General features: G+C 48.8%; 1 protein-coding gene across 3 annotated transcripts in view; it reads left to right on the top strand.

Annotated features, from left to right (window-relative positions):
• The window catches only part of TELO2 (telomere maintenance 2), a 105,218-nt gene extending 91,588 nt beyond the window's left edge, over positions 1 to 13,630 (top strand). For all 3 annotated transcript variants that reach the window (XM_063934669.1, XM_063934670.1, XM_063934668.1), the window contains 3 exons: positions 9,450 to 9,514; positions 11,318 to 11,433; positions 13,123 to 13,630. In XM_063934669.1, the coding sequence (XP_063790739.1) occupies positions 9,450 to 9,514; positions 11,318 to 11,433; positions 13,123 to 13,229 (288 nt within the window). In that variant the 3' untranslated portion in view covers positions 13,230 to 13,630. The remainder of the gene's footprint in view (positions 1 to 9,449; positions 9,515 to 11,317; positions 11,434 to 13,122) is intronic.
• Positions 13,631 to 14,114: the final 484 nt, after the last annotated feature.

Genomic DNA, 14,114 nt, shown 5'->3' with positions numbered 1-14,114 from the left:
GGATATTTGCCGACTGGCATCAAGAGTAAGTGCGCTGTCCATATCTGCCAGAAGAGGGTTATGGACGCGGCAGTGGTCAGGTGATGCTGATTCCAAAAGGCATATGGAAGTATTGCCTTATAAAGGGGAGGAGTTATTTGGGGTAGGTCTATCGGACCTGGTATCCACGGCAACTGCTGGGAAATCCACATTTTTACCCCAGGTAGCCTCTCAACATAAAAAGACGCCGTATTATCAGGCGCAGTCCTTTCGGCCCCATAAGGGCAAGCGGGCGAAAGGCTCCTCATTTCTGCCCCGTGGCAGAGGGAGAGGAAAAAGGCTGCAGCAAACAGCCAGTTCCCAGGAACAGAAGCCCTCTCCCGCTTCTGCCAAGTCCTCAGCATGACGCTGGGGCTCTACAAGCGGACTCAGGCACGGTGGGGGCCCGTCTCAAGAATTTCAGCGCGCAGTGGGCTCGCTCACAAGTGGACCCCTGGATCCTTCAGGTGGTATCTCAGGGGTACAAATTCGAATTCGAGACGTCTCCCCCTCGCCGTTTCCTAAAGTCTGCCTTACCGACGTCTCCCTCCGACAGGGAGGCGGTATTGGAAGCCATTCACAAGCTGTATTCACAGCAGGTGATAATCAAGGTACCCCTCCTGCAACAGGGAAAGGGGTATTATTCCACGCTGTTTGTGGTACCGAAGCCGGATGGCTCGGTGAGACCTGTTTTAAATCTAAAATCTTTGAACACTTACATACAGAGGTTCAAATTCAAGATGGAGTCACTCAGAGCGGTGATCGCGAACCTGGAAGAAGGGGATTATATGGTGTCTCTGGACATCAAGGATGCTTACCTCCATGTCCCAATTTACCCTTCTCACCAAGGGTACCTCAGGTTTGTGGTACAGAACTGCCACTATCAGTTTCAGACGCTGCCGTTTGGATTGTCCACGGCGCCCCGGGTCTTTACCAAAGTAATGGCCGAAATGATGATACTCCTTCGAAGGAAGGGAGTTTTAATTATCCCTTACTTGGACGATCTCCTGATAAGGGCAAGATCCAAGGAACAGTTGGTAGTCGGTGTAGCACTATCTCAAGTAGTGCTGCGGCAGCACGGTTGGACTCTCAATATCCCAAAATCGCAGCTGATCCCGACGACACGTCTTCTGTTCCTAGGGATGATCCTGGACACAGTCCAGAAAAAGGTGTTTCTCCCGGAAGAGAAAGCCAGAGAGTTATCCGAGCTAGTCAGAAACCTCCTAAAACCAGGCCAAGTATCAGTGCACCAATGCACAAGGGTCCTGGGAAAAATGGTAGCTTCCTACGAAGCAATCCCATTCGGCAGATTCCACGCAAGAACATTCCAGTGGGACCTGCTGGACAAATGGTCCGGATCGCATCTTCAGATGCATCAGCGAATAACCCTGTCCCCGAGGACAAGGGTGTCTCTCCTGTGGTGGTTGCAGAGTGCTCATCTTCTAGAGGGCCGCAGATTCGGCATTCAGGACTGGGTTCTGGTGACCACGGATGCCAGCCTGCGAGGCTGGGGAGCAGTCACACAGGGAAGAAACTTCCAGGGCTTGTGGTCAAGCCTGGAGACATCACTTCACATAAATATCCTGGAGTTAAGAGCCATTTACAATGCTCTAAGCCAAGCAAGACCTCTGCTTCAAGGTCAGCCGGTGCTGATCCAGTCGGACAACATCACGGCAGTCGCCCACGTAAACAGACAGGGCGGCACAAGAAGCAGGAGGGCAATGGCAGAAGCTGCAAGGATTCTTCGCTGGGCGGAAAATCATGTGATAGCACTGTCGGCAGTGTTCATTCCGGGAGTGGACAACTGGGAAGCAGACTTCCTCAGCAGGCACGACCTCCACCCGGGAGAGTGGGGACTTCACCCAGAAGTCTTCCACATGATGATAAACCGTTGGGAAAAACCAAAGGTGGACATGATGGCGTCCCGCCTCAACAAAAAACTGGACAGGTATTGCGCCAGGTCAAGGGACCCTCAAGCAATAGCTGTGGACGCTCTGGTAACACCGTGGGTGTACCAGTCAGTGTATGTGTTCCCTCCTCTGCCTCTCATACCCAAGGTGCTGAGAATTATACGGCGGGGAGGAGTAAGATCTATTCTCGTGGCTCCGGATTGGCCAAGAAGGACTTGGTACCCGGTACTTCAAGAGATGCTCACAGAGGACCCGTGGCCTCTACCTCTGAGAAGGGACCTGCTCCAGCAGGGACCCTGTCTGTTCCAAGACTTACCGCGGCTGCGTTTGACGGCATGGCGGTTGAACGCCGGATCCTAAAGGAAAAAGGCATTCCAGACGAAGTCATCCCTACTTTGATAAAAGCCAGAAAGGATGTAACCGCAAAGCATTATCACCGCATCTGGCGGAAATATGTTGCGTGGTGCGAGGCCAAAAAGGCCCCGACGGAGGAATTTCAATTGGGTCGATTCCTGCATTTCCTGCAAGCAGGAGTGTCTATGGGCCTAAAATTAGGATCCATTAAGGTCCAGATTTCGGCCCTGTCGATTTTCTTTCAGAGAGAACTGGCTTCAGTGCCTGAAGTCCAGACGTTTGTTAAGGGAGTGCTACATATACAGCCTCCTTTTGTGCCTCCAGTGGCACCCTGGGATCTGAATGTTGTTTTAAATTTCCTAAAATCACATTGGTTTGAACCACTCAACTCTGTGGAATTAAAATATCTCACATGGAAAGTGGTCATGTTGTTGGCCCTGGCTTCAGCCAGGCGTGTGTCCGAATTGGCGGCTTTATTCTGTAAAAGCCCTTACCTGATTTTTCATACGGACAGGGCAGAATTGAGGACGCGTCCTCAATTTCTCCCAAAGGTGGTTTCGGCGTTTCATCTGAACCAGCCTATTGTGGTACCTGCGGCTACTAAGGACTTGGAGGACTCCAAGTTGCTGGACGTTGTCAGGGCCCTGAAAATATATGTTTCCAGGACGGCTGGAGTCAGAAAATCTGACTCGCTATTTATCCTGTACGCACCCAACAAGCTGGGTGCTCCTGCTTCTAAGCAGACTATTGCTCGCTGGATTTGTAGTACAATTCAGCTTGCGCATTCTGTGGCAGGCCTGCCACAGCCAAAATCTGTAAAAGCCCACTCCACAAGGAAGGTGGGCTCTTCTTGGGCTGCCCGAGGGGTCTCGGCTTTACAACTCTGCCGAGCTGCTACTTGGTCAGGGTCAAATACTTTTGTAAAATTTTACAAATTTGACACTCTGGCTGAGGAGGACCTGGAGTTTTCTCATCCGCACTCTCCCGCCCGTTTGGGAGCTTTGGTATAATCCCCATGGTCCTTACGGAGTTCCCAGCATCCACTAGGACGTCAGAGAAAATAAGAATTTACTTACCGATAATTCTATTTCTCGTAGTCCGTAGTGGATGCTGGGCGCCCATCCCAAGTGCGGATTATCTGCAATACTTGTACATAGTTATTGTTAACAAATCAGGTTATTGTTGTTGTGAGCCATCTATCCAGAGGCTCCTCTGTTATCATGCTGTTAACTGGGTTTATATCACAAGTTGTACGGTGTGATTGGTGTGGCTGGTATGAGTCTTACCCGGGATTCAAAATCCTTCCTTATTGTGTACGCTCGTCCGGGCACAGTATCCTAACTGAGGCTTGGAGGAGGGTCATAGGGGGAGGAGCCAGTGCACACCAGGTAGTCCTAAAGCTTTTCTTTTTGTGCCCAGTCTCCTGCGGAGCCGCTATTCCCCATGGTCCTTACGGAGTTCCCAGCATCCACTACGGACTACGAGAAATAGAATTATCGGTAAGTAAATTCTTATTTTTCTCTGACGTCCTAAGTGGATGCTGGGACTCCGTAAGGACCATGGGGATTATACCAAAGCTCCCAAACGGGCGGGAGAGTGCGGATGACTCTGCAGCACCGAATGAGTAAACTCTAGGTCCTCCTCAGCCAGGGTATCAAACTTGTAGACTCTTGCAAAAATGTTTGAACCCGACCAAGTAACAGCTCGGCAAATTTGTAAAGCCGAGACCCCTCGGGCAGCCGCCCAAGAAGAGCCCACTTTCCTTGTGGAATGGGCTTTTACAGATTTAGGGTGCGGCAGTCCAGCCGCAGAATGTGCAAGTTGAATCGTGCTACAGATCCAGCGAGCAATAGTCTGCTTAGAAGCAGGAGCACCCAGCTTGTTGGGTGCATACAGGATAAATAACGAGTCAGTTTTCCTGACTCCAGCCGTCCTGGAAACATATACTTTTCAGGGCCCTGACTACGTCCAGTAACTTGGAATCCTCCAAGTCCCAAGTAGCCGCAGGCACCACAAAAGGTTGGTTCACATGAAAAACTGATACCACCTTAGGAAGGAATTGGGAACGAGTCCTCAATTCCGCCTTATCCATATAAAATACAGATAAGGGCTTTTGCATGACAAAACCGCCAATTCTGATACACGCCTGGCCGACGCCAAGGCCCACAGCATGACCACTTTCCACGTGAGGTATTGTAGCTCCACGGATTTAAGTGGCTCAACCCAATGCGACTTCAGGAAATCCAACACCACGTTGAGATCCCACGGTGCCACTGGAGGCACAAACGGGGGCTGACTATGCAGCACTCCCTTAACAAAAGTCTGAACTTCAGGCAGTGAAGCCAGTTCTATTTTGGAAGAAAATCGATAGAGTCGAAATCTGGACCTTAATGGAACCCAATTTTAGGCCCATAGTCACCTCTGATTGTAGGAAGTGCAGAAATCGACCTAGCTGAAATTCCTCTTTTGGGGCCTTCCTGGCTTCACAGCACGCAACATATTTCCGCCATATGCGGTGATAATGGTTTGCGTTCACTTCTTTCCTAGCTTTAATTAGCGTAGGGATAACTTCCTCCGGAATGCCCTTTTCCTTCAGGATCCGGCGTTCAACCGCCATGCCGTCAAACGCAGCCGCGGTACGTCTTGGAACAGACAGGCCCCCTGCTGCAGCAGATCCTGTCTGAACGGCAGAGGCCATGGGTCCTCTGAGATCATTTCTTGGAGTTCTGGGTACCAAGGTCTTCTTGGCCAATCCGGAACAATGAGTATAGCTCTTACTCCTCTCCTTCTTATCATTCTCATTACCCTGGGTAAGAGAGGCAGAGAAGGGAACACATACACCGACTGATACACCCACGGTGTTACCAGAGCGTCCACAGCTATCGCCTGAGGGTCCCTTGACCTGGCGCAATATCTTTGTAGCTTTTTGTTGAGGCGGGACGCCATCATGTCCACCTGTGGTCTTTCCCAACGGTGTACAATCATTTGGAAGACTTCTGGATGAAGTCCCCACTCTCCCGGGTGGAGGTCGTCTGCTGAGAAAGTCTGCTTCTTAGTTGTCCACTCCGGGAATGAACACTGCTGACAGTGCTAACACATGATTTTCCGCCCATCGGAGAATCCTTGTGGCTTCTGCCATCGCCATCCTGCTTCTTGTGCCGCCCTGTCGGTTTACATGAGCGACCGCCGTGATGTTTGACTGGATCAGCACCGGCCGGTGTTGAAGCAGGGGTCTAGCCTGACTTAGGGCATTATAAATGGCCCTTAGTTCCAGAACATTTATGTGTAGGGAAGTCTCCTGACTTTTCCATAGGCCTTGGAAGTTTCTTCCCTGTGTGACTGCCCCCCAGCCTCGAAGGCTGGCATCCGTGGTCACCAGGACCCAGTCCTGTATGCCGAATCTGCGGCCCCCTAGAAGATGAGCACTCTGCAGCCACCACCACAGCGACACCCTGGCCCTTGGAGACAGGGTTATCCGCCGATGCATCTGAAGATGCGACCCGGACCACTTGTCCAACAGATCCCACTGGAAGATCCTTGCATGGGACCTGGCGAATGGAATTTCTTCGTAAGAAGTTACCATCTTTCCCAGGGCTCGCGTGCATTGATGCACCGACACCTGTATTTGTATTAGAAAGGTCTCTGTCTAGAGACGCCAACTCCTTGGACTTCTCCTCCGGGAGAAACCCTTTTTATCCTGTTCTGTGTCCAGAACCATACCCAGGAACAGTAGACGCGTCGTAGGAACCAGCTGCGACTTTGGAATATTCAGAATCCAGCCGTGCTGTTGTAGCACTTCCCGAGATAGTGCTACTCCGACGAACAACTGCTCCCTGGACCTCGCCTTTATAAGGAGATCGTCCAAGTACGGGATAAGTACTTCGGCCATTACCTTGTTAAATACCCTCGGTGCCGGGGACAGATCAACGGCAACATCTGGAATTGGTAATGACAATCCTGTACCACAATTTTGAGGTACTCCTGGTGAAGAGGGTAAATAGGGACATGCAGGTAAGCATCCTTGATGTCCAGTGATACCCTGAAATTCTCCAGGCTTGCAATAATCGCCCTGAGCGATTCCATTTTGAACTTGAACCTTCGTATATAAGTGTTCAAGGATTTCAATTTTAGAATGGGTCTCACCGAACCGTCTGGTTTCGGTACCACAACATTTTGGAATAGTAACCCCAGCCTCGTTGAAGGAGGGGTACCTTGATTTCACCTGCTGGAAGTACAGCTTGTGAATTGCCGCCAGTACTACCTTTCTCCGAGGGCAGCAGGCAAGGATGATGTGAGGTAACGGCGAGGGGGAGTCGCCTCGAGCCTGTATCCCTGTGATACTACTTGCAGAACCTAGGGATCCACCTGTGGGCAAGCCCACTGGTCCCTGAAGTTCCCGAGACGCGCCCCCACCGCACCTGTCTCCACCTGTGGAGCCCCAGCGTCATGCGGTGGACTCAGAGGAAGCGGGGGAAGATTTTTGATCCTGGGAACTGGCTGTCTGGTGCAGCTTTTTCCTTCTTCCCTTGTCTCTGTGCAGAAAGGAAGCGCCTTTGACCCGCTTGCTTTTCTGAAGCCGAAAGGACTACCTGAAAATACGGTGCTTTCTTAGGCTGTGAGGAAACCTGAGGTAAAATTTTTTCTTCCCAGCTGTTGCTGTGGATACGAGGTCCCAGAGACCATCGCCAAACAATTCCTCACCCTTATAAGGCAGAATCTCCATGTGCCTTTTAAAGGCAGCATCACCTGTCCACTGCCGGGTCTCTAATACCCTCCTGGCAGAATGGACATTGCATTAATTTTGGATGCCAGCCGGCAAATATCCCTCTGTGCATCCTTCATATAAGACGACGTCTTTAATATGCTCTATGTTAGCAAAATATTATCCCTGTCTAGGGTATTAATATTATCTGACAGGGTATCAGACCACGCTGCAGCAGCACTATTTATGCTGAGGCAATTGCAGGTCTCAGTATAGTACCTGAGTGTGTATATACAGACTTCAGGATAGCCTCCTGCTTTTTATCAGCAGGCTCCTTCAAGGTGGCCGTATCCTAAGACGGCAGTGCCACCTTTTTTGACAAACGTGTGAGCGCCTTATCCACCCTAGGGGATATCTCCCAACGTGACCTATCCTCTGGCGGGAAAGGGTACGCCATCAGTAACTTTTTAGAAATTACCAGTTTCTTATCGGGGGAACCCACGCTTCTTTACACACTTCATTCACTCATCTGATGGGGGAACAAAACACTGGCTGCTTTTTCTCCCCAAAAATAAAACCCCTTTTATGTGGTACTTGGGTTCATGTCAGAAATGTGTAACACATTTTTCATTGCCGAGATCATGCAACGGATGTTCCTAGTGGATTGTGTATATATATCTCAACCTCGTCGACACTGGAGTCAGACCCCGTGTCGACATCTGTGTCTGCCATCTGAGGTAACGGGCGTTTTTTTTTGAGCCCCTGATGGCCTTTGAGACGCCTGGGCAGGCGCGGGCTGAGAAGCCGGCTGTCCCACAGCTGTTACGTCATCCAGAATTTTATGTAAGGAGTTGACATTGTCGGTTAATACCTTCCACCTATCCATCCACTCTGGTGTCGGCCCCACAGGGGGCGACATCCCATTTATCGGCCTCTGCTCCGCCTCCACGTAACCTTCCTCATCCAACATGTCGACACAGCCGTACCGACACACCGCGCACACACACACAGGGAATGCTCTGACTGAGGACAGGACCCCACAAAGTCCTTTGAGGAGACAGAGAGAGAGTATGCCAGCACACACCAGAGCGCTATATAATGCAGGGATTAACACTATATGAGTGATTTTTTCCCTCAATAGCTGCTTGTATACATATATTGCGCCTAAATTTAGTGCCCCCCCCTCTCTTTTTAACCCTTTGAGCCTGAAAACTACAGGGGAGAGCCTGGGGAGCTATCTTCCAGCTGCACTGTGAAGATAAAATGGCGCCAGTGTGCTGAGGGAGATAGCCCCGCCCCTTTTTCGGCAGACTTTTCTCCCGCTTTTTCATGGATTCTGGCAGGGTTAATTCATCACATATATAGCCCTGGGACTATATATTGTGATGATTTGCCAGCCAAGGTGTCTTATATTGCCCTCAGGGCGCCCCCCCCCCCCCCCCAGCGCCCTGCACCCATCAGTGACCGGAGTGTGAGGTGTGCATGAGGAGCAATCGCGCACAGCTGCAGTGCTGTGCGCTACCTTGTTGAAGACAGAAGTCTTCTGCCGCCGATTTTCCGGAACACTTCTTCTGGCTCTGTAAGGGGGTCGGCGGCGCGGCTCTGGGACCGAACACCAAGGTCGGGTCCTGCGGTCGATCCCTCTGGAGCTAATGGTGTCCAGTAGCCTAAGAAGCCCAAACTACCACCAGTTAGGTAGGTTCGCTTCTTCTCCCCTTAGTCCCTCGCTGCAGTGAGTCTGTTGCCAGCAGATCTCACTGTAAAATAAAAAACCTAAAATATACTTTCTTTCTAGGAGCTCAAGAGAGCCCCTAGTGTGCATCCAGCTCAGCCGGGCACAAGATTCTAACTGAGGTCTGGAGGAGGGTCATAGTGGGAGGAGCCAGTGCACACCAGGTAGTCCTAAAGCTTTCTTTAGTTGTGCCCAGTCTCCTGCGGAGCCGCTATTCCCCATGGTCCTTACGGAGTCCCAGCATCCACTTAGGACGTCAGAGAAAATAGGATTTTAATTACCTACCGGTAAATCCTTTTCCTGTAGTCCGTAGAGGATGCTGGGCGCCCGCCCAGCGCTTCATTATCCTGCAGTGGTTATCTGGTTCAGTACGGCTTTGTTCTTCGTTAAGTACTGCCTTGTTACTTAGTTTAGTAATGTTCAGCTGTTGCTGAGTTTCAAGCTAGTTTGCTTGGTTCGCCTTGTTGTGTGAGCTGGTGTGAATCTCGCCACTATCTGTGTATAATCCTTTTCTCGAAGATGTCCGTCTCCTCGGGCACAGTTTCTAGACTGAGTCTGGTAGTAGGGGCATAGAGGGAGGAGCCAGCCCATACTCTCAAACGCTTAAAGTGCCAATGGCTCCTGGTGGACCCGTCTATACCCCATGGTACTAATGTGGACCCCAGCATCCTCTGCGGACTATGAGAAAAGGATTTACCGGTAGGTAATTAAAATCCTATTTGTTCTTACACAGGTGGCGTCTCAGATGGGGAAATCGCTTCTGGAGTTCGTGTGGCTCTTGCGCTTTCATACTGACCAGTGAGTGTGGAATTGTGGCCAGAGGCGTGCAGTTTGTTTTATTACACATCCATGGATGACTTCCACTGAGGGTTCCGTAAGACCAGCAGTGTCTTCTGATGTCACTTACCTTTTTCCCATCTGTAGTATCACTTGAATCACACAATGACAATATATTCCCCCTGTAGGGCAGTAATTATACAATCTCTTTACGTAAATATCGTCCATAAAGAAAAGTATTTTGAAGTAAGATATATATATATATATATAAAGTGAAATGATGGTTTAATCATTTTGAATTTCTAGCTTAATAGTCCATTGTATACATTTCCCGTTCTGATACTGCAGTGTGCTCCTTGCTGACCCGTAACGCTAACTGATCACCTGGCCACTCACGCGTTTCACCCGCACTGTGCTGTGCTCATCCGTCTCTCCGTTCCACTCTGCTGTTTGGCTTATACTTATCTGTTTTCTATATCACCGTGTGATGTTACATTGAAATGGGTCTAACCTATAGCCACTCTTTAGGGCTTGTATAGGATCTGCTATATCCTTACTGTCAGCATAGGTACCATATATGTACTCACCACATCAGTCATTATGGGATTATCTAGATCAAGGGTATTCAACATGCGGCCCTCCAGCTGCTGCGGAACTACACACCCCAGCATGCCTTGCCACAGTTTTGCTGTCAGGGCATGCTGAGATGTGTAGTTCCACAACAGAGGTAGAGCCACATGTTGAGTAATCCCTCATCTAGATAACCCACTGATCAAGGATGGAGACCCCATATTGTCTCTTTTCTATCGAGACCCACTGCTACACATAAGAGACTTCTTCCAGTGGCAGAAGTGGAATGTTTCTCCTTTTGCCATCTGCCTAATTCTTAGTAGTCTAGTACTAGAGTTGTGCTCACATACACCTATTACACTATTACTGAATTTACACACAAAATTAAAAGTTCTTAGATGCTCCGCCATGGGTAGCGATTCCTTCTCCTAAGTCGTGCCAAGCGTCTCACACCATATGTCGCAAAAATGATAGGTGTATGAGGACAATCGTTCCTAATTTACCCTCTCTCTCACCCCTGTGCAACACTACAGACTCCTACAAATGGAATTATGGCTCATCCCTCTTCAGTTCTAAATAGTGTATCTGCCTATGTGTGATCCATATCATTGTACGCTCAGCATAGGGCCTGTATAACAATCTTGTACCCACTATCTCACCCTGGCTTTTCTCCTCCCTTCCCCGTTCTGTGGTCTCCTTCCTCTCACACATGGGTAAAACTCCTGAAAGATGGGGTTTGCAGTATATATAGCTTACCGTACTATCCCTTAAAACCGGGACGCTCATGGATAAAACAGGTTCTGTGGCTGAACCTGTGTAATTCATTAGCGTCCAAGAGTGACTGAGCTACAGGGCCGGATGTAAGTCCGAGTTGGCCAGACATGCGGGTTCCCAGTCGAACTTTGATTTTTATTTTTTTTAAAAAGTGGCAACCATGGGCCTAATTCAGACCTGATCACTGCTGCAAATTTGTTAGCAGTTGGGCAAAACCATGTGCACTGCAGGTGGGGCAGATGTTAGATTTGGGTGGGTTATTTTGTTTCTGTGCAGGGTAAATACTGGCTGCTTTATTTTTACACTGCAATTTAGATTTCAGTTTGAACACACCCCACCCAAGTCTAACTCTCTCTGCACATGTTATATCTGCTGCCCCCTGCCGAGTTTGGCTGGGAACCCACACCTCTGACTTAATTACATCCGTCTCACAGTGTCTTAATCACAGGACCGTGCATTAATATAACGTCTTCTCTACAGATATGTTAGACAGGGCCTCCTGTTTTGTGTGTCTACCATTCTGCTGAGCGTCCCCTGGGAACGGCTAATGACTGACATGGCTGAGGAGACCCTGGAAATGAAATGCTGGCTGGAAGGTGAGGAGCAGAACAACGTTTATTAAACTCGCCTCTCTCTGATGTATGTACATTGTACAGTCATGCAGTATGACAAATCTAGCATTAGTATGGTCTGAGCAAAATTACGGCTAGCTGCATAGCGCTCTGGCGAGAATAAAGTATAAAACTTTGCTCCGCTATCTATTCTACTTTATACTTCACCACCGTGGCATCATTTAAAGAAGAAGATTTATCAGAGATTGGAGAGAGAAAAAGTACCAACCAATCAGCTCTTAACTGCCATGTTACAGGCTGGGTTTGAAAAATGATGTGAACTGATTGGTTGGTACTTTATCTGTCTCCAAGATTTGCTAAATCTCTCCCCAAATGTCTGAAGATCGTGTGACTATTCAGAACCAATCAGGTGCAGGTGTTGGAAGCTTGCATAGTTCCTTGTGTATTCTCATTCATGCTTATGACCAGCAGTGCCTGCTGCTCCTGGGCTGCAGCGCCATCCAAAGTTTCCAGGTTGCTGACCAGGACATGTGAAAATACATGTGAAGTTGTATACAACATATGTCCTAGTTTTTTCCCCAGGATCTGCCGCAGCACTGAACTAACTGCTCAGCCTGTCAATCTGTCAGTCGTTATTTAGCCCGCCTCCGGACTGCTGTGAAGCCAGCCAATGGAAGTCCGGCGGCGGGCTAAATGACTAGTGACAAGCTGTGCAGTGTGTCCCATACTGCGGTGGCTGCTGATTCCTGGGGAAGGAAGTCAGAGCATATGTATATACATGAGAAGTCGTTTGTAACATATGTCCTGGTCTGCTCCCCCCTGCACACTTTGTACGACGCTGCATCCCAGGGGTAGCAGCCGCCGCTGCTTGTTATTATTTCTACCTCCCAATAGAGGGTCATATTATGCAGACATGTATAAAGGTGATGGTAGGAGAATCTATACATATTCCTAATCATTATATGCCTGGACAAGTGCAGGGACGGAGTCACTGAGGGAGATTAGATAGCGTTAGCTGACTATCACTAGTGATCTATGGCTGCGGCGGTGCAGGAAGAACAGGGGTTTCTAACGTCATTCCTAATGTTCCAGTGACAGGCGTAGGGAGGGGTCTGTCACCTCTTCCACTCTCTCAGCAGTTATAGAGCTCAAGCTGTGATGTACAAAAATAAACCTACATTTATACAGTTACTACGATATCTTCTCCGACATCCATGTAATTTCCAGTTCCGTGTAGGCGACAGGTACTCTGATGTATTATTCTCATAGTACACATAGGGGAGTTGTATCAAGCCTCCTAAAGAGTGGCGTTCCCATAGCAAACAGCCAGCTCTGAGGTAGCATTTATTAAGTACATTCTGCAACGGAGTGAGGCGGCCTGTGCACTGGAGCTGCTGTGGAACTACACATCCCATTATATCCTGTCATGGTTATAGGATGTGTAGTTCCACATCCACTGAAGTGCAGCCCGTTCTATATAATGATAGGTAGATGCTAATTGGTTGCTATGGGCAACTTCACTACTCTTTTTAGAAGGTTTGATACAAGGATCTCCGTCATTGTACCTTCTCAGTGGCGTTACCATGGGATTTCCATGTTATTCCCCATTATTAGATCCCCCCAATACAGGCAGAAGTGAGGAAAACATGGAGGCCGGGTGGTCTGGTAAAGTGCAAACCGTTTCATTAATCTGAGCTTGGTGCTGTCTTTCAGATGTGGCCGAGAAGGACCCTGACGATGACTGCCGTCACTTAGCAATGAATGGCCTGTTACTGATGGAGAAGCTGAGGAATAACCTCCAGGTGGCCCCCAGCCAGTGAGCGGCTATGCAGGAATCCTACTGGTGTGTTGGAGGAATCGGGACTGTGGTGCCCAGGCAGCTGCCTGGACTGGTAGAAGTTACCAGAGTTCCGGCCATGGTTCCATGCTCTGACGTCTGTGGCTGGATGACATCTCAATGCACTGCGCCCAATGTCAGCAGCTCACCTAACTGCTGTATGGGGACTACAGTGATACAGTCTCCCTACACAGCATCCGAGCCCACATCTGCTCTCACCAACCAATATCCTCATGTACAGAGTGTTGTAATATCCGTTATCCAGTGGTAATGGAGAAAGAGCAAATAAAGGGGCAGCAGCATTGCCAAGTTTTACAGTATGTCAAATTCTGTCTGAATTGAAAGAGAAATAAATTGTAATAATTTACATTTTTTTCCAAATAATGATGCTCCTGTGACAAATGTTCTATCACTGTATGCAGATACTGCGCCGATAAACATTGCTCTCAGTTGGTGAAACACAATGATACTTTTGTTTAAACAGTGTATAGTTTTATTTACATTTATCGGATTGCAATGCACTTTCCTAATGCCCAGCTGCAGGTCCTTGCACAGTGATACCGAATCGCACTGGTAAAAGAGACGGAACTTACAGGTCTGAAACAGGCATGTAATGCCTAACGATAAGACAATCCCCACTACTCACAGCAATTCCTACTGATGGCACCATCTCCTGCTAATTTCCGAACACCCCCTCAGCTATGTGCATGGAACTCCTTCTGTATGCTGAAATGTAGTTATTAAGGGCACGTGTCAGAATTACGCACAAGTCGTCCACAATAGTACTCTATTGCGCGCACAGAACTAAGGGCCCGTTTCAGATTGGATCGCAAAGCTCTATCCGACCGTAAATATTACAAAAAGGATG

Source organism: Pseudophryne corroboree, chromosome 7, assembly GCF_028390025.1.
Source record: "Pseudophryne corroboree isolate aPseCor3 chromosome 7, aPseCor3.hap2, whole genome shotgun sequence".
Lineage (NCBI taxonomy): Eukaryota > Metazoa > Chordata > Amphibia > Anura > Myobatrachidae > Pseudophryne > Pseudophryne corroboree.
Note: the sequence above shows the minus strand (reverse complement) of the source record. Positions and strands in the feature narration are given on the sequence as shown.